General features: G+C 41.3%; 2 protein-coding genes across 2 annotated transcripts; one reads left to right on the plus strand and one right to left on the minus strand.

Annotated features, from left to right (window-relative positions):
- Positions 1-262: 262 nt before the first annotated feature.
- Positions 263-2,872, minus strand: LOC132485888 (homeobox protein prophet of Pit-1-like). The gene is made up of 3 exons (XM_060092491.1): positions 2,764-2,872; positions 1,343-1,575; positions 263-601 (listed from the first exon to the last, which is right to left on the minus strand). The coding sequence occupies exons 1-3, from the start codon at positions 2,870-2,872 to the stop codon at positions 263-265; spliced, it is 681 nt and encodes a 226-aa protein (XP_059948474.1).
- Positions 2,873-15,587: 12,715 nt separating this feature from the next.
- Positions 15,588-16,517, plus strand: LOC132486990 (olfactory receptor 1361-like). The gene is given in 1 exon segment (XM_060094531.1): positions 15,588-16,517. A coding segment is annotated over 1 exon segment (930 nt).
- The last annotated feature ends 4,299 nt before the right edge of the window (positions 16,518-20,816 follow it).

The raw sequence follows: 20,816 nt of genomic DNA on the forward strand, positions 1-20,816 counted from the left end.
GCTTCCCTCATGTCACTTTTCCACCAGTCACCTCCACTGGGGCTTTTTACCTATATCTTCCAGTAGTTTCACCTCCTTAAATTCACTCAATTAATCAGCTCAGTGAGCCTTCATCATGATCTCCCATTTTAACATTCCCAGACTCTGAGCTGTCATTCACCATATTTCTACTTCGCCCTTAGAAGGAAAGGAAACCACCCAGTTTTCTCTGTTTTGTGAGGGTCACAGGCTGGGAAATTACCTTATCAGTACTTGTTTAACTTTAGTTCCAGGACTTGGGTGGCTCAAGGATGAGGGGAAGCATGGATGGGGGTGGAGGGCAGTGCAGATGACCAGCAGGGGTTGGGTGCAGGGTGGGGTACCAGTCTTCAGAATGGTGGGGTCGAGCAAAGGAACCACCAGTGGAAGGCTGTGAGGGAAGGGCATGGTTGTAGGGGTGACGGAAGCAGGTCATTGGGGGAGGTGGTGTTGGGTAGGAGTAGGGGCAAGCAGGGCGCTCAGGCAAGAAACCGGAGAAGGTGGCAGGAGACAGATGGGCCAGTGGCTGGAGCAGTGACTGCTCTTGCTTCCTCTGCTTAGGTCTGTGGTTCTGGAACCAGACCTGAGGAGGAGGGAGAATAGCCACGTTAGAGCCCCTCTCTCAAATAGGTGGCATTGTCATATGCGGCTACAGACTGGTACAGGGCATAAGACTCCCCCACATCCCCAGAGGAAGTAAAGCTCTTGCAGAAGGCATAGCTGAACCAGGACTAGTGACAAAGCAAGACCCACACCATTCCCCTAATCCATATCTAAATTTGCCCTGCTACAACTTTGGGTGAGTAAGAAATGTCAACTTGTAAAAAGAAAGAGATAAACATGACGCAGTGGCATTTCACCTCCACAGAGAATGGGAAATTTCCTCTAGGGTTATTAGAGACTAAGACTATGGATGAGTTTAATTGTTACAGACCAAGTTAGATTTAGGGTACAGTTTATTCTTAAGATTAAGTAACTCTATGGTTAGAATTGAGCAAGCATCAGGTTGAGTTTCAAGACCATGGTTAGGGACAAGGTTACATACGTGTGTGAATAGTTAGGATTGAATTTCTGTTGGAGTTCACATCACTGTTAAGGTTGGAGTTTGACATTGAAATTCAAGTTAGATTAGGTTAGCCCCAAGGTTAAACTCCAGTGAAATTCCTGACGTAGATGAGGTTATGCTGACTGTTGGGTAAGACTCTGTTCTGGTGAATATTTGGGTTAGGGTTATAGTGCCCTGAGAATTTATGCCCCAGTAGTTCCCAATCACCGAATCTGCATTTCTTCAGGGGATGGGGGGCGGAGGATCCTGGGCCATCACCTGGATTCTGGCCTCGCTGAGACCTGTGTCCCGGGCCAGGCCTTCTCGGGCCCAAATGTCAGGGTAGCGGTTCCTCCCAAAAGCTGACTCCAGCTGTTCCAAGTGCGCTGGACTGAAGGTGGTGCGGTGGTGGCGCTGGGAGTGTGGGCGACCCCTCTGTTCTCCTTGTGAGCAAAGACTTGGTCTCCCCACTCCTACACCAGAGAGGTTCCTGTAGGGCTGAGTGCTCATGTCTGAGAAGGAGGCGGGGGGAGAGTTTGCTGCCACATGGATCCACCCATCCATCCCAAACCACATATGCTGGAACCCCCAGATTCTACTAGGACCCAGTGTATTGCTCATATACTCTGCCCTGACCAGAAATTCTTCAGCTTTCAGAATTAGCTGAATCCAGCTCAGCCTTGGCCCTGCTTCACTTCTGATTCCCTTAACCCATGCTGCCCTCTCCACATGAAGTCCGCCCCTCAGTCTCACTTGTCCTAGGCACTCACGCTCCCTCTGCCTCACTTCTGCACCTTGTGCCCACTCCCCATTACACTCCCCCAGATGCATCCCCATGTAAGGCATGCCCCTCCATAGCCTTTCATCTCTCTCAGCACACATACCACCTTCCTGGGTCTCACCCTGTGGAGCTCCTATTCGCTCTGACAACCTAACAAACTGCCCAGGTCTCTGTCTATGACCCCTATGACTTGCTCCCTGCTCTCATGGTTCACATGCCACTTACACCTTTATATTGTTCCCATTGTCCTATTCCCTCCACCTGGGAAGATGAAACATTCCTCACTCTTCTGCTCAGACACACCCTCCTCACACATACATTTCATCTTCTCCCCTATCCCAGTCCTGGCCTGGCCACCAGGCTGCAGGAACCTGAGCTCGTGGGAAAGGCCTGCCTCTTCTCCCTACAGACTCACTAAGCCCCCACACTAATTAGTCTGAGAGCCAGCTCGGGAATAGAGAACAGGAGCAAAAGGAAACACCTGGGAGGCACACACTGAGAAAAGATATCTGGAGTGAGGATCCCATCCCCATGGGGACCCAGGTGGTAGTCCCTACGCAGTGCTCACTGTCCACCTGAGCCCCCTGCTCTCCTCGGATCCAAAGCCCTGCCCCCTCCAACTCTCTTCCTTGGAGAAAGCAGTGCAGTGAGCAAACTCTGAGGTCAGGAATGAGGAGACAGCTTTTAGCTCAGCCTCTGGCTCCTCCTCATCTGTCAGGGTCTCAGTGGGCCACTGTGTAAAGCAAAGGAGTTGTATCGTCCCATGTGTTCTAAGATTCCCTTGTTTTTACCATGCTAGGATGCTGGTTTTTTATTTCTCCTCTTCACTTTCCTCGTGGCGAACCATCGCCCCACGGAGCCTGGGCATGGAGCATGCACACCTGCTGTCTCCTCAGGACCACCCCAGAGATTCACTCACCCACCGTGGAGGTCAAAGTCCCAGCAGCTGCGTAGCCCTCGGGCCAGAGACTGCTGCAAACTCGCCCCTTCTTTTTTTTACCCTGCTCACTCTTCCCTTCTGCATCCATGGCTCACAACAAAGACCAAAGACAGCTCAGTCTCGTGTCCCTGAGTCTCTGATTCTGGATCAGTCTTTCTCTGTTTCTGTTCCCCTCTATGCCTTGTATTTCACTGCTTTCCCCCTGTTTATACCTCTCTCTGAATCTCTCTCCCTGTGTAGATATAGATAGATAGACCTTTTTCTCTCTCTCCTTTTTTCTAACTTTTCTTTCTATTTCTAATTCCCCATTCCTGTGCTTGAGTATCATCTCATTCTGCCTTGCCCTCACCCTGTTTCTCTGTTTTAGTCTGCACTTTTCTCCGCCTGCACCTTCTCTCTCTGGGATGCCGTTCTCTCCTTTTGCTCTCAGATGCCTACTTTCCCAGCTTGCAATCCCACACTAACTCTTTCTCCCTGAGCCTTGGAGGAGTGACCTGTTCCTCACCCCTGTGAGCCCATCCAATCATTGCCTGGTCGCCAGAGCCCCCATCATCAGGGGAGGATCACAAGCCAGATGAGGGAAGGTGCTCTGTTGGAGGGTCCAGGGACTGGGGCCAAGAGCTCATATTCCCAGAGGACCAAATTATTTTGTCCTGTTAAATCCCCTCCTGAGAGCAGGCAGGGGAAGGAAGAGAAAATGCATTCCTCCTGAGACTCCTCCTCAGAACCTCATTATGAGGGGAGAGGGAGAGTTTGTGCAAATGGAGACCAGGAGTAGGGCCTGCCTTGTGTCTCAGTACGTGGGTGATTGATTCCCAAAGACTTCTTTCCAGGAAACTAAAAAACTAAAAACACAAGTACATTCTGGCCCCTCCTAAATATCCTGATTCTCAGAATACACTGGACACCCTGTCAGGACAACCTGAACCATAGGATGAGTCTCCCAGACACCATAGTTCTCAAGTACTTTCTGATTTCCTCTCCCAAATGTCACCTCTTCATTCACTCAGAACCCCCCAGGACTCCCTGACCCTCCAAGGTCACCCAGACCATCAGAGAACACTTACCCTCAAGAGCATCTGTATTCCAGGTGCATCCTGATCTCCCTGGACCTCAGGACTCTGCAGAAGACTGAGATTCCCATGACATCCCGACATTCTGATTCTTCAAGGAAACCCTGACATACCCAGCATTGCTGAGCAGTCAGGACACCCTGATACCCGCAGTACTCTGCTTCTTGAGATTACTTAGATCTAGGAACTACATTCTGACATCCGTAGGACATCCTGACCCTTTAAAGACAACCCAATATCCTAGGACTCTAGGGTTCTCTAGGACACTCTGAAACCTAGAGTAGTCAACATCAACTAGGAGATTATCCTTGTCCCCCGCCATGAAGTTCTGAAATGTCAGAATAGACTGAATCAATGAGGGCACCCTAATCCCCTTGGAACACACTGTACTCATAGGACTGTCTGATCCCCAATGTTATGCTAATCCTTCACACACATTCTTGAAAAGAACAACTCAAGACAGAAAAACATGGTAATCTTCCAGGATCCTGAGGCTTACAATATGATGCATGGATCAGAAGTATAAGCAGCACATGAGAGCTTGTTAGAAATGTAAAATTTGAGGCCCCACTTCAGTCCTACTGAATCAGAATTTTCACTGTAACAAGATCCCCAAGAGAACTGACTGTACACTTGTCTTCATCAGCTCTGGCTGCCATAATAAAATGCCAAAGGCAAGGTGGCTAAAACAACAGGTATCCATTTCTCACAGTTCTGGAGGCTGAGAAGTCCATGATTAATGTGCCAGCTGCTTCAGTTCCTAAGAGACTTTTCCTGGGTTACAGACAGCCACCTTCTGTGTCTTCACAAGACAGAAAGAGAACTCAATCCTGGTCTCTTTTCCCTTCTTATAAAGACACTACTCTCATCTTGGGGCCTCAACCTCACGATCTCACTTAACCCTAATCACCTCCCAAAGGCCCCACCTCCAAATAGCATTGCATCACATTGGGGTTAGGACTCAACATATGAAGTGGTGAGGAGACACAAACATTCAGGTCATAACAACATAAAAGTCGAGAAACACTGATCCAAGATGCCAACCCCTCTCCCCCTACCCCAGGGTATACTGTGGCCTCCTAGAGAAACTCGAGCTGCATGACAGCTCTGCCTCCCAAGGTTCATGTAGTCAACTTGGATCCACAAGCACACACTGAATTCCAATACTCTTGCTGCCTCAAAATAGCCTAACCCTGTAAGGGAACTCTGACCAGCCATCCAAAGCAGCCTGATGATCCCAGGACACTCTGATAGTACAAAGAAACTCTGACCTACTACCCTGCTCCCCAAGACACTACAGGTTTGACTTGACATCCCAGGATACCATTATTTCCTAGTAGGCTGGGGAGGAGTTTTTTTCCAGGGCATCCTAATTCCCACTCAAACTTGACCTTCAAGGAAGTCTGATACCCAGGGTTCTCTCACCCTACCAGAGGCAGGATGGTGTGGTGGGGAAGAATACAGGTTCTGGAATCAGGCTGCCCTGGGTTCAAATATCAGCTGTACCACTTAGTAGCTATGTGATCCCGGGCTCATTACTTTGTATCTCTGCACCTCAGCTTTATCATCTAAGGATAATAATACAGTCAATTCTCTTTATGTAGGTAGTTTTGTTCCATAAAGTCATGATAAACACTGAATTGGTGAATACTGAACCACTGTTACTAAGGGAAATAGGTTCCTGTGAGCCTCTGGCCACAATATTTTTGGTCAACCAATCAATACATAACATTGTTGTATGTGTGTCTCAGTTTAAATACACCTTACTTAATATATATTGTAAACTCATTAACATTGAACTCATGGCCAACAGCACTATAACTCATGCCTGAACAAAGATTATTTTCTCCCTTAAACACCTCATGGCCCTCCTGCACTTAGGAACACTAGACAACATTGCAGCACTATGCTTGGGGGCCATTTGGAACAGTACTATTACCTTCAAAAGACAAAAATGTATAAAATGTTGGCTTAGACAAGATAGAAGTTTATTTCTCTCACACACAAAATAAGATCAGTTGTAGGTATTCAAAGGCTGGTACAGTGGATCTAAGATGTCATCAGACTCCCAAGCTCAGAAATTTCTACCCCATTATCTTAGTCTAAGTTTTCCATCCTCATCTTATGGTCCAGGGTGGCAGCTGGAGGTACTGTCATCATTTCCACACCACAGGCCAGAGAAAGAAGGAAAAGTAGAAGAGCGAGCATCCACGTGCCACGAGGCTGGTGCACCCCAAACTCTGTGGGACAGAAGTTCCTGCACTCAGGACCCTTCCTGACCTTGGCCTGTCCCTATGTGCCTCTTCCTCTGGCTGGTCATTTGTGTCATTTATAGTATCCTTTAAAATGAACCAATAATAGTAAATAAACTGTTTCCTTGAGTTCTGTGAGACATTATAGCAAATTATCCAATTTGAGGATGGGGTCATGGAAACCCCGATGTGTAACCAAGTTTAACAGAGTATGAGTAACCTGGGGGCCCAGTCCTTCTGATTGGCATCTGAATGGGGGTAGCTTTGTGGGACTGAGCCCTTAAACTCTGGGGTCTGTCTTAGGTCAGAATAGTTAGTATCTGAATTAAATTAAATTATAGGGCACCCAATTAGATTGGAAAGGAAAAAGTAAAATTGTCTTTGTATGTGGACACAATAATCTGCCATGCAGAATTTTTGATGGAATTATAAGGAATCTATTATAGCTAATTAGTGAGTTTAGCAAAGTTTCAGGATTCAAAACCAATATTAAAAAATAATCATATAACAACAAATAATAAATAATTTGAATTAAAAACTTAGTACCATTTACAGTAGCATAAAATATGAAACATTTAGTGTTAAAGTTGTCAAAAATATGAGCAATCCGTACGCTGAAAACTGAAAATAATATTCATGAGTGGAATAAAAGAAAACCTTTTAAAATGAAGAAATATGCTATGCTTTTGGGTCAGGAGACTAATTATCGTTCATTCTGAAATAGATAACATTTCATGTGGTCTCAAAATTTCATCAGACTTTTTCATAGAAATTGGCAAACTGATTCTAAAATTTATATAACAATGCACAAAACCTAGCATTGCAAAAACAGCTTTGAAAAAGATCTAAGTTGGAAGACTTACACTGTCCAAATTCAAGAATTATTATATAAAGATTGTACTCAAGACAAATGAGTCTTGACCATCAGTCTTGGCCATGAGTCCTGCCATCCGTATAGACAAATATATGAATGCAAAGGAAAGAATTCAGAAATAAACCCCAATACAAAGGCAATTTAGCAGAGAACGTCTAGCTTTTTTAAACAAGTGGTGCTGGACCAGTTGGCTATCGAAATCATATGGGGTGAGGGGGTATGGAACTTAGATCCATACCTCATACCATATTTTAAAATTAACCCAAAATGGACCACAGATCTGAATGTAAAATCTAAAGTTATAAAATTTCCAAAACATGTAAAAAATCTTTGGAGGGCTTCCCTGATAGCGCAGTCCTTGAGAGTCCACCTGCCAATGCAGGGGACACAGGTTCATGCCCCGGTCTGGGAAGATCCCACATGCTGCGGAGTGGCTGGGCCCGTGAGCCATGGCCACTGATCCTGCGTGTCTGGAGCCTGTGCTCCAAAATGGGAGAAGCCACAGCATTGAGAGGCCCGCGCACCGCAAAAAAAAAAAAAAAAAAAAAAAAACTTTGTGAACTTGGATTACATAAATATGTCTTAGATATGACACCAAAAGACCATATATAAATGAACAAACTGGTAAATTGAACATCAAAGTAAGAACTTCTGCTCTTCAAAATACACTGATAAATGAATTAAAAGACAAGTTACATACTGGAAGAAAACATTTGCAAATCATATATCTAATAAGAACATTTATCTGTTAATTCATATATCTGATAAAGTTTAACTATGCCCAATATACAAATTCAAGAATATAAAGACAAACATTGTAATTTTGAAAAATGCAAAAAATTTGAACAGGCAATTCACCAAGAAATATATGCAATACAACAACGTTGGAAAAGAGTTTGGCATTTTCTTAAAAATGTTAATTTCTTAAAATGATCCAGCCTTTCCTCTTCTAGTTAATTAATCCAAGAGAAGAAAAAGCATAGATCCATACCAAGTCCTGTAGTTGAATGTTGCTAGCAGCTTTATTTCTAAGAGACAACACAAGTCTTCATAGATAGGCGCCTGTATGAACCATTGTAGTATAGCCATGAAATGGAATATTACCTGCAATAAAAAGGAATAAACTACAGCTACAGCATGGATGGATCTCAAAACAATTATGCTGTTAAAGAAGCCAGACAAAAGTGTACATGTTATAGGATTTCATTTCTGCAAAACACAAGAACAAGAGTTGGCAAAGCACAGCCTATAAGCAAAATTCAGCCCTCTGCCTTTTGTTTCCTTTTTTTAACAAGTTCTTTGGAACATAGCCATCATCATTTTTTTCATATTTTCTATGACTGCTCTCCTTCTACAATGGGAGAGGTGACATTGCAACATGTAGAGTACTCAGTAACTGGCCTTTTACAGTAAAAATTTGCTGACTCTTGCCTTAGTGTACATGTTGAAGTACATAGAAAACACAATGGAATCTATAGAAATATTCCTAGAATTGATAAGCTAATTTCAGAGTACAAGGTGAATACGCAAAATCAACTGTGTGTCTATATGTTAGCAATAAAAGATTAGAATTTAATTCTCCCCAAATTAATCAACAGATTCAATACAACCCAATCAAAATCCTAACAGACAATTTTCATGAAATTGACAAGCTGATTTAAAGGTTTATATTGAAAAGCAAAGGACCTCAAATAGCCGAAAACCTTGAAAATTAAGAACAAGTTCAGATCACTTATACTATTGATCTCAATATTTAACATAAAGATTCAATAATCATGACAGTGTGGTATTGGCGTTAGATAAACATAGAAATGAATGCAACACACAGAAACTCCAGAAATAGAATTGAATTTCAACAAAGGTGCAAGTATAATTCAATATGGAAACAGAAATTTTTTTAGCAGGTGATGTTGGAACACCTGGTTATCAGTATAGAGAAAAACTAACACTAATTATTACCTCACATCATATTCACTCACGGAAATGAATCATAAAGTTAAAGACAAAATTCTATTAAACTACTGGAAGAAAACATGGTACAAAATATTTGTTACACTGACTGAGGCAAAGATTTCATGAATAGGACATAAAAAGCATAACTTTAAGGGGAAAGAGTGATAAGATGGACATTAAAATTAATTTTTTTCTCTTCATAAGGCATAAGAAAATTAAAAGCAAACCACAAACTGGGAGAAAATATTTGCGAAATTTACAATTGAGTCCAGAAAAAATAAAACTCAAAAATGAGAAGAAAAACAGCTCAATAAAAATAGGCAAACAACCCAATAAAAATGGGGAAAATATTTGAACATAACTTCACAAAAGGAGATATATGAATAGGCGATAAGTATAAGATACTCAACATCACTAGTTATCAGGAAAATGCAAATTAAAACCACAATGAGATATTATTATACATCCAGTAGAATAGTTAATATTAAAAAGACTGACAAGGGCTTTCCTGGTGGCACAGTGGTTGAGACTCCGCCTGCTGATGCAGGGGACATGGGTTCGTGCCCCGGTCCGGGAAGATCCCACGTGCCGCGTGAGCCATGGCCGCTGAGCCTGTGTGTCTGGAGCCTGTGCTCTGCAACGGGAGAGGCCACAGCAGTGAGAGGCCTGCATACCGAAAAAAAAAAAAATGACTGACAATACCCAGTGTTGATAAGGATGCGTAACAATTCGAACTCTCAAATATTGCTGATAGGAATGCAAACTGTCCAGCTATTTTTTGCAAAAACAGTACTGCAGTATCTTATAAATTTAAAACACTTACCATAAAACCGAGTAATCACATTCCAAGAAAAATGAAAGCATATGGCCACACACAAACTTCTACAGAAATATACATGGTAGTATTCTATGCGCATTGTATACATATATAGTGATATGCATACATATTATACATAATAGTTCTAAACTGGAAACAAACCAATTTCCTCAACTGTTGAATGGTTATAAAAATTATGGATCTCCTTACTATGGAATACTACACAGGAATGAAAAGGAACACAATATTAATAAATGCAACAAATTTGTGATACATTGACAACATGGATTAATCTCAAAAGCATTATGCTAAGTGAAAGAATTCAAACACAAAAGACCACATACTGTATGATTCCATTTATATTAAATTCTAGGAAACACAAAAGTGTAGTGAAAGAAAGCAGATCAGTGATTACCTGGTCATGGAAGGGTGCTAACTTCAAAGGGAAACAAGAAAACTTTTTAGGGTGATATAACTGTTGTGTTTCTTGATTGTGGTGGTGGTTACATGACAACATGATTTTAACATTCATCGAAGTGTAATGTAAATGGGTAATGTTTATTATCTATCAATTATAACTCACCCCCCCAAAATTAATTTCAAAATATGGAAAGAAAAGAGGCATAAAAATTAAGGAAATGATGGCCTCCCTGGTGGCACAGTGGTTGAGAGTCCGCCTGCCCATGCAGGGGATATGGGTTCGTGCCCGGGTCCGGGAGGATCCCATATGCCGTGGAGCGGCTGGGCCGGTGAGCCCTGGCCGCTGAGCCTGCACGTCCAGAGCCCGTGCTCCGCAACGGGAGAGGCCACAACAGTGAGAGGCCCACATGCCACAAAAAAAAATTAAGCAAATGAAAAAAATAGGCAATTATTAACTTCAGGAACATTCAAAATTTGTGCCAGGAAAAACAAAAGGATTAGTACACAAACAGTGTATAACAGAGTCAGAAAGTCAATCATAGATATTGACATACCTCCAAATTGTGATGTGCCTATAATAGGAGCATTTGAGGAAGAGGAAAAGGGATGGTGAAGTGGTATTAACTCATCACCTGTCAAAATGGGAAGACAATATATTGTAAATCAATGATCAAAAATAGCATTATAAACATATTATTTAGAAATCTATAAAAGTATTTATATTGGGAAGTTGGATCATGGAGTGGAAAGATAGGTAGTGAACTACCTTTCTCATTTAAAGAATTGTTTAACTTTGAAAGCTATGCTAATATATTTATTTGACTAAAATAATTTTAAAATAAAAATTCTTGATTAAATACTTGATTTATTCAGTTTTTATATTCCTTTATTATTAATAAGAGCATTTAAGTCTATTTTCCCATAGCTTTTTATATTTTTTCTCTGATTTATGAATCATTTGGTTTAAACTTTCTTTTTGATATGGGGATTATGAAGAACACTGTTTTAAATTTTATCAACTGAACATTTCTTTTTACATTTTGATTTCTGGTTTCTAATTTTTGGCTTTGTGGTGAAGGCCATAAGAGAATATATCTTATGAAATCAATGTTTGATTTCATTGATTCAGTTTTCATTTCAAAAACTCTATTATAAAGTTTTTGTTGTAGTCAAGAAAATGGCCAACATTTGTAATTATTCCCTGGGCTTAAAATAAGAATATATATTCTCTATTTTCAAGGTGGAAATATGTGTATTTTATATGTGTATATATATGTATATATATATATATATATATATATATTTTTTTTTTTTTTTTGCGGTACACTGGCCTCTCACTGCCGTGGCCTCTCCCCTTGCGGAGCACAGGCTCTGGACGTGCAGGCTCAGCGGCCATGGCTCACGGGCCCAGCTGCTCCGCAGCATGTGGTATCCTCCCGGACTGGGGCACGAACCCATGTCACCTGCATTGGCAGGCGGACTCTCAACCACTGCACCACGAGGGAAGCCCTATATATATATTTTTAACTGATGTATAGTTGATTTACAATGTGATAATTTCTGCTGTACAGCAAAGTGATTCAGTTATATATGCATTTTTTAAATATTCTTTTCCATTATGGTTTATCACAGAATATTGAATATATTTCCCTGTGTACAAATAAAATTTCTTTGTTGTTTAAACAAAATCTCTGTCATATTTTTTAACTAACTACTTCATCTATCAAATTCTGGGAATTGTATATTAAAGTCCATCATTAAGACATTAATCAACTTCTTTAAAAATTTTTTAAACCTTTGCCTAACCTATTCCTATTCTACTTTGCTATTGCAAACAGTTGCTACATTGTTTTGTTTGATTTCATAACTGTGATTAAGTTTTATGAATTTGTCCTTTGTTATCATAAAATATTCCTCTTTTGTGATTTATGCTTTCAGTTGACTTAATTATTGCTTTATCTGTAATTAATAACGCCACCAATATTCTCTAATTTTTGCACTTGCCTAACACACCTTTGCCCAATTTCATATTTGTGTTCTTTCATTTTTTTAAAATTGGTTTTAAAACTCACCTTGTAAAAATTTTGCTATGTATATGCACACAAATCGAAACTTAAAAATACACATCCAAGTTCCAATAGCCCACAGATATTATTTAGATGACCACATATATAACCCACACCCAGTATTCCCTACCCCCGTCCACAGGCCAGCATTTCTAAGTGGTACCTCTGGTTTCCTATGTCAGGGAAACAGCAACTATTACAGAGATTAACTGAGACAGAATTGAGGGTCTGTTCTTAGACCTTACTTTCTTACTATAAATTGACAAACCTTTTATTTGAAAGAAGAAAGAGTGCAGAGTCCTAAAGACTTCAGGATTATACAAAAGGGAGTCAGTGTAGAGCAAAGAATGGAGCTACCGTGAATATCTGTGGGCCAAGTTCACTGGCTTCACAATTTTTCTTCAGATCCATTCTGAGCACAGAACAAGGGACCAAGTATATTTTGTCTGTGACATGGGTGTGAGATGTACTTGATGCAATGGGAAGCAACAAGCCTGAACACTAAACTGATTCCCCTCAGGCTGAGATATCTGTTTCCAGAGAGGATAGGAACAAAGAACACTTAGTATGTGTGCCTTTAATGAGGAGCTGTGGGGAATCCACCTGTCTGAATCTAAGTGTTCTCCAGTGAAAAAATCTTTCTGACTCCCCCACTAGCTGTGACATTCTCATGATTCAGGGTCAGGCAAGGAGCCAATGGAGACAGGGGTCCCATGATAGCCTCTCACAGAAGCAGAGCAGCCAGGTAAGAAAATCTGGGAAAGCAGGTGAGGACGCAGTTATCTCCCACAGAGGCAGATTCACACAGACAAAAACACATACATTTACATTTGGAGAAACACACACTAAATGCTTCAGCATCTCACCAAGTTCAAACGGGAAACATCACCTGGTTTAACATGTACAAGCCTTTCCTCTTTCAGGATGTACTGCCCATTGCAGAATAGAGCAAGCATGTTTCCAAGGTGGAAATAGAAAATTAAGCAGTGGGAAACGAAAGAGGTAACTAAGGGCAGCATTGCTAAGATCAGTGACGGCAAGCTCTTAGAAATCCTGGCCAAAAGCTCAGAGCCAAGAGCCACCCTCTTTCCTCACAAAAGAGACTCTTCTGTCAGACATTCAAGACCCTCCTATTCTGCCCTTAAGCTCCACCGTTTTATTAGTTGCTTCCTTGTGTACCTTCACTGTGGTCTATGACCACATTAGAGAAGTGTCTCAGAGGGAGGTTGCTTGGATGCCACATGGAACCCCACAGAGGTGGGTCAGCTTGAGCTGGAGTCCAAGCACTAAGCATCCTCAGTTTTAAGGTCCAGGAACACAAACATTCAATGCTGCAAAACATGAGATGTCTCAGAGACAGTCACAAACTAAAGAGATTCACAAGGGACTAATATATGAAACCAGGCCCTCTTACCATATTGACTTGGGGGTTGGGGCCAACGTTGATTGTACTCCTGGTAGGACTATCTCAGCAAACATTGACAGGAAGTGGCTAACCTTAATGCTGGCAGATCTCTCGACATAGAGTCTGGGTTATTTAGAGCCTGTACACCTGTTTTTGCCTTTGCCAGTTCCCAGACAATAGGAAAAACCCTACACCATCCTGCTATACTTCTTTCACATTCTACTACCATTTCCATTATGGGAAATAGCTTACAATTGACCCTAATATCAACATCTACTCTTTGGAGCACAATGACAAAGTCTGCACAAATATTGTTTTGGTTTTTCCTTGATGCAACCCCTGTACCCCACTTCTACATTCTACATCCTTTCCCTGAAGTACTTTCTTTCAATAGCTCTGGGTACTGCCAACTACTGCCTTTCTACCTTTTAATTCTGTGATATAATTTATGAGAAAATGGCTTCAGGTCTCAGAATTTTACGTTGGTTTTACTAATTTAACTCTCAAAATGCTGGATACTTTATAGTCACCATACTATATACATCCTGCAACCACTCTCCTAAAAGTATTGCCTGTGACACCCTTTATCCCAGTCAGTCAAGACATTTAACCTGTACATCTCCTCCCCTGAAATGCCATCTCCTCTCCTCTTTACTATTCGAATACTGTGTATTCTTACATATTCAAAATTCTCTATCTGACTCTTTCTGCCTGCATTAATTCCTTAAGGCTGGGATTATCACTTGGATATGCCCCCATAACTTGACTTTCTCTATGAATCTCTTTTTCCTCTTCAAAAATAATACCAAATACCAGTGATCCTGTTTTGGCCAGCACAGGGAGAAAAGAAGTCTCTTCACAGAATGCAGTACATAGCAAACTCACTAGCATGCTTAGCTCATCCAAGCCAACATTTGTGAGCTACTGCAATGACATTTTGATGCTATCCAGTTACAACATTGAGGGAAAACTGCCAGGCAGATCCTTCAGTGCCTAGAAGTAGTATAATCCTGAGAAAATAAGAGAGATCCAGAATGAATTTGAGTGAGTTGTATAAAGTTATTCGGGTAAAAGAACTTATGACTTTAAACAAATAGCTAAATCTCATTGCTTCATTTTTCCGTTCTGCTTAATGAAGCTTGTTATTTTTTAAATTTACATATTTTAAATCTGTAAGAAATGTGTGTAAGGCAGGAAGACACTGCCTGGCACTTGGTTATAGTCTCAATAAATGGTTGATAATTGAAACTTGGACGTAAAACTAGGGAGGAATATAAAGAAAAGGGCATTTCAGCTGTTTCAAGACTATAAATGTTATGCTTTCTTTCAATCTAATCTGTCATCACCTAATTTCCCTGAATCCCAGGTTCTTCATCTCTGATTCTTCTTCTCAGGGTCCTCACTTATGAATGATGGATTACAGAAGTTCCTGGTGGCCTAGTGGATAGGATTCTAGGCTTTTACTGCTGTGACCCAGGTTCAGTACCTGGCCAGGGAACTGAGATCCTACAAGCCATGTGAGGCGGCCAATATATATATATATATGAATGATATGGATTAAAAGAAATTGTGTATGTGAAGATAACTTGTATATACCAGATATTCATTAAATGTTATTGAAGTATGAATTAAGCTGCATGAAATCAAAGATAATTAAACACAAATTAAAATTATAGAAATTAACCAGCTATTTATTTCATTAAAACTCGCTTCATAGAATTATCTAATGTGAATTAATTCTCAATGACAAAACAGTATCATAAGAAATTTGCTCAAATGATGACATTATCAATCTCATCTACTTTTATATTTGAAGTGTTATTAATTAAGAAATACATTTTGGATCTGGTATCATTAAAAAATTGTAATCTCTAAACAATATATGGAGCCTAATTAAATAAATATTTCCTTTTACTTTTGACCACATTTTCTCCCCTGCAGACATGGGCAGAGACAACCAGACTGGAGTCACAGAATTCATTCTCCTGGGACTCTCTGGGCAGTCAGAGCAGGAGGAGGTTCTCTTTGGGCTGTTCTTGTGGATGTACCTGGTCACCCTCATTGGGAACTTTCTCATTGTCTTGGCTATCAGCTGTGACAGTCATCTCCAAACACCCATGTCCTTATTCTTGGCCAACCTCTCCTGTGTCAACATCTGCTTTTCATCAGTCACTATCCCCAAGAAGCTGGTGAATCACATACTGTGAAGCAAGTCTATCTCTTACATGGAATGTACGACCCAGATCTACTTCTTCATCATTTTCATCAACATAGATGGGTTCCTCCTGAGTGTGATGGCCTATGATGATTATACTGCCATCTGTTGCCCACTCCACTACACCATGATCATGAGGCCCAAACTCTGTGTCCTTCTGGTGGCTGCATCTCGGCTCAGTACAAATCTGCATGCTCTCCTACAGACTCTTCTCATGGTGCAACTCACATTTTGTTCCAACAATGCTGTGTATAACTTTTTCTGTGACCCTTATCCTATTCTAAAACTCTCTTGTTTGAATACCTTTGTCAATGACCTGATGGTATTCACTGTGGGTGAACTGGTATTTATGACACCATTTACATGTATCATCATTTCATATGATTACATCTTCTCTAAAATACTGAAGTTGCCATCTGCCCATGGAATAAGAAAAGCCCTGTCCACGTGTGGATCCCACCTCACTGTGGTCTCCCTGCTCTATGGGGCAATCCTGGGGGTCTATAAGCACCCTTCATCCTCGTACTCAGTGCAAGATGTGGTGACTATTGTCATCTTCACAGTGGTGACTCCTCTCATCAATCTCTTCATCTACAGCTTGAGAAATCATGACATGAAGGGAGCTTTAAGGAAACTAATTTCATATTCTATACTTTAAAACTTTTAGAACTGAGAGGACTCTTGGATAGCATACATTTCTTCATTTTACAGACCAAGAAACTGAGTCCCTATAGGTGTAAATTTACCCATGACTATTCCTGTAATTAATGATATGTGATCATGATCATGCTTTTAAATATGAGGCTGATAGGTGCTCATAAGTCATAAAACCATCAGTTATGTATAAAAAGGTGTGATTTTAAAACACTTATTTTACAGACAACAAAAATTCAGGAAAAGACAAGATTGGGTCCAGCAACCCTATGAGACAGTGGCTACCATATGGTCTGAGAATTTCAGAAAACTTTAGAGTTGGCTCTCCTCAGTGTCACCTGTCCTCTATGGCCTCACATTAGGAGATGTTAAATTACCCCGAATTTACTGAGTCACAGAAAAGTTACCTTTTCCAGGGCTGTACAACGAGCAATTATTGGTTACAAATGGTGCTGTTACTTTCAGGGTCTTTGGTCATTACTGAATTAGTTAACTTTTCCTCTGTCTTAGGCTCAATTCCTACCCTCTCCTCTCACAGCTCAGAACCTAGCCCTGCACTATTCTTCTTCCCCCACAACCAATCTAACTTCTTGGTGGTTTATTGCCTGGCATGGGTGTCAGGGATGGGTATCAGAGGGTGGCGAGCCTCAGACAGTAGCTAGAATTCCTCATATAAATCTCGGTATCCCTTCAAATTTAGATGGGCTAAGAGAAGCAGAGGTTCCCTTAATGCTAAACTGTCCAGAGTTCCTATAACAACTTAGGAACATGAAAACATGAATTAATTACAGGATTTGGATTAGAACCCAGAACTTCTGACTCCAAGTCCAGAGTTTGTTCCAATCCATGGGGAAAGTTTCTAGGAGCCCTTGCCTCTTTTCCTACTCTACACCTGAGGGTTCCCACCTCGTCTTCCCTGGTGTCCAGGGAGCACTCACCTAAATCTCCAGTGGTCATTCTTCAAAAGCCTTCAATTCCTCATTGGCCTTCTCTCCTTTCTCAATCTTCTCTACTCTCGTGAAAAATCAGTACTCATTGTCCTCACTATCACCTTCTTTCCCACTTGGTCCCAACACTGACCAGCTCTTACCATGAGCACAGCAACAGGCTTATCGTGGTTCTGACTGCCTCCTGCTTCCCCATACACATATCTGTCCTGCACACAGGATCAGTTTAATCCTCCTAAAACATTGATGGCATCCTGTCAGCCACTCCTTATAGAAATATTGAAGAGGCCAGGATAAATCCAAGTATTACCTTCAAATACAAGCACAAGATGACTCGGCCCCGAGCCATACTTACAACTTTGTTTGTCATCAACTCACATAATTATATGTTCCATGACTCTCTCCTAATTCTCTTCCTCTTTCTTTCATTCGTCTGCTGAAAAACTCCCTTGATTTTTTTTTTTTTTTTTTTTTTTTTTTTTTGGTAAACGGGCTGCTCACGGTTGTGGCCTCTCCCGTTGTGGAGCACAGGCTCTGGACGCGCAGGCTCAGCGGCCATGGCTCACGGGCCCAGCCGCTCCTCGGCATGTGGGATCTTCCTGGACCAGGGCACGAACCCGTGTCCCCTGCATCGGCAGGCGGACTCCCAAACACTGTGCCACCAGGAAAGCCCTCCCTTGATTTTTAAAGACTCTAATAATTGTGCATTCCCCTTAACTCCTTTACTAATTACATCTCACAGACATGTACTGAGCACACAACACAGTTCTTCTTGGATGTAGTAAATGAATTCCCAAATGTATGTTGGTGCCAGTGGGAACCTGACTACGTGTGACAAAATCAATGTAGTGTTCTGAACTGTTAAGTTTTATTTTAGAAGTAGTTTAGTGCAAATGTTTGAGATATAATAACATGGACTAATGTTGGTGTTTAAGGTTACATGACTCATTTTGGTCTCATCATATCCTTCCTTGCATTACCCATATCTGCATACATGTCTCCTCTGGTTATTACATTACATATTCACTTTGATAAAATACCATAGATTATGCATGGGCACATCCCATACAATGCTCGGTAGAGTTTTTGTTCATCCCAAATAATCATGTATTGAAAAATCACTGATGATGTGGTAGGCAAGTCTAATGGTAACCTGGGAAGTGAACATTCCTAGACACACAAAAAATCAGAAGGGTAAAAATTTAAATCTAGGGAACTAAAGTACTGAGAAGGTTACTCCAGAACACAGAAAGATTTCACTGCATTCTGGGACCCAAAGAAGCAGCAGGGTTGAATGAAAAGAGCCATGTTTGGGATATAGTTTTATTGCTCATCCATCTCTCCCTCAACTGTCAGTCAAAAGTTGGCTGTGAGAAGGAGCATGAGGATAGAGAGAAATCATTGAACTTACAATAGGGTACAAAGTCAAAGGGAAAATCACTCTCTATCTACATGGTCCCCACTCGTTCATCTCAAGGGAGAAATCATCATTCACCAGACAGAAGATCCTGTCTGAAGGGGAAAAGAAATCTCATCAGTGTGGTGTTAGCAGAAAGAGGAAAGGCCTCTGTCTTGCTCAGACTGGCTGTGGTGTGAGGTTATATGCTGTTTAATTCTACCAGAGCCTCGAGTCTTTAAACCTCCTACTTCTGAGGGCCACCTTCAACTCCATCTTCACTGGCTCCTTGCATTACTTCAACCACTTAAGGGGAATGAAGGGGAAATAAGAAAAGGGGTTTACTCTAAGGTCCAGGTAGAATCAGCCTCTGTTGTGGCTTCCTGCATGTGAGAGTCACACATGACATGAAGTGGTCATAAATCAAAGCTCAGCCTCATGCAGGGCTTCGAGGGACCTCTGCCCATAGAAGCAAAGCAGTGCCAGGCTGGCAGAGTCCCCCCTGGGAGCAGCCAGGAAATCAGGATTGTGTCTGGGAATTCACCGTCCAGGGCCTGAGTTAGCAGAGGCCAGGCCTCTGCCAGGAGCCTCTTCTCTGCAGCTGGGACTCCCTAAAGACACCACCCCCACTTCCCCACAGGCAACTTCCATCTAGCACTAGTTAGCCAACAGGAACAGCTCTTTGTGAGCCAATTAAAACCATTTGGACACAAACCACCTAGAGGGGTGGGATAGGGTGGGTGGGAGGGAGGGAGATTCAAGAGCGAAGAGATATGGGAACATATGTATATGTATAACTGATTCATTTTGTTATAATGCAGAAACTAACACACTATTGTAAAGGAGTTATACTCCAATAAAGATGTTTAAAAAACAACAAAAACAAACAAACAAAAAACATATGGAGGGAAAAGTTTGGTTTCACCTCAATGATGTTGGAATAAAGGCTCATCCTTCTTCCTGGCACATTTCCCCAGATACTGTTCTCCCTGGAGGGAGCAAGGATTGCTCCATGTCACGGCCATTGGAGGTATTTTCAAGTTTCATGGAATCATTTTCTTCTAACTTGTCCTTCAAGTGTCTGTTCCAAGGCCATGGTTTCCATCAGAGTCCAGCACCATCTCTCATGAGCTGAAGAAGCCCTTCCTGCTATTCCCTGGATATTGTAGCCTAGTAGATATTCTTAGTGTTCTGCCTGTAATATCTTGTCTCCTTGTGCTTGAGGGCAGAAAGCTAGGCTTTATATGAACTTTATCTATCACATTGTCAATTGGCCTTCTAGTAGATGACTTTGTTCTCGGCATTGACCTTTTGTCACTTGAATATTGAAAGCTGGCTATGTCTAACTTATGAACTCTGATTCCAAATGAATCTGGTTTTCTAGATTAACTTTTCATTTGTGAGCCACACAGAGGTACACAGTATATTGCCAAGCCCACTGGCAAAACAGGCCACCTTTTATTCATTCTAAACTTCAGGCATATCCTGTTGCTCGTCAAAAACTACTGGTTCAGGTTCATCATGATTTCTAAATGTGACATACAACTGATATAAAGGCACAAACTTGCCCTTGTATTGTGGATGGATATATTTGCCAAGAAGGATGTGAGGTTATCTTTGTTGCATGAAAGTAACTGCAGATGTCCCTTAAAAATTCAGACTTGATGATGCAGATCAAATCCCACAATACAAAGCCATGATTACAACACAAACTCCCTATAGAACCTAAAAAGACCAAAGAACTGCCTAGTGATCCAGTTGTTTCAAGAAATTTCTATCGTAAATAAATTCAGCTTATATCCTTAAAAATTGTCATAATGAAGCCAAAAGTAGTCTCAAGAAATCATATCTAATATAATATTTTGGTAAAGAAATCATTCAAAGCCAAATAGGTAAATAAATTACTCTGACTTTACTACATGAAGTGGGGAGGAGAGGATCAGGAAGGAGGGAACAGGGA

This window comes from Mesoplodon densirostris, chromosome 3 (assembly GCF_025265405.1).
Source record: "Mesoplodon densirostris isolate mMesDen1 chromosome 3, mMesDen1 primary haplotype, whole genome shotgun sequence".
Lineage (NCBI taxonomy): Eukaryota > Metazoa > Chordata > Mammalia > Artiodactyla > Ziphiidae > Mesoplodon > Mesoplodon densirostris.

Coding starts and splice junctions, on each gene's coding strand:
- LOC132485888 (XM_060092491.1), bottom strand. CDS start 2,872: ATGGATGCAGAAGGGAAGAGTGAGCAGGGTAAAAAAAAGAAGGGGCGA. Junction 1,576..2,763: donor GACTTTGACCTCCACGGTGG/GTGAGTGAATCT, acceptor CCTCCTTCTCAG/ACATGAGCACTCAGCCCTAC. Junction 602..1,342: donor TCAGCGAGGCCAGAATCCAG/GTGATGGCCCAG, acceptor CCTCCTCCTCAG/GTCTGGTTCCAGAACCACAG.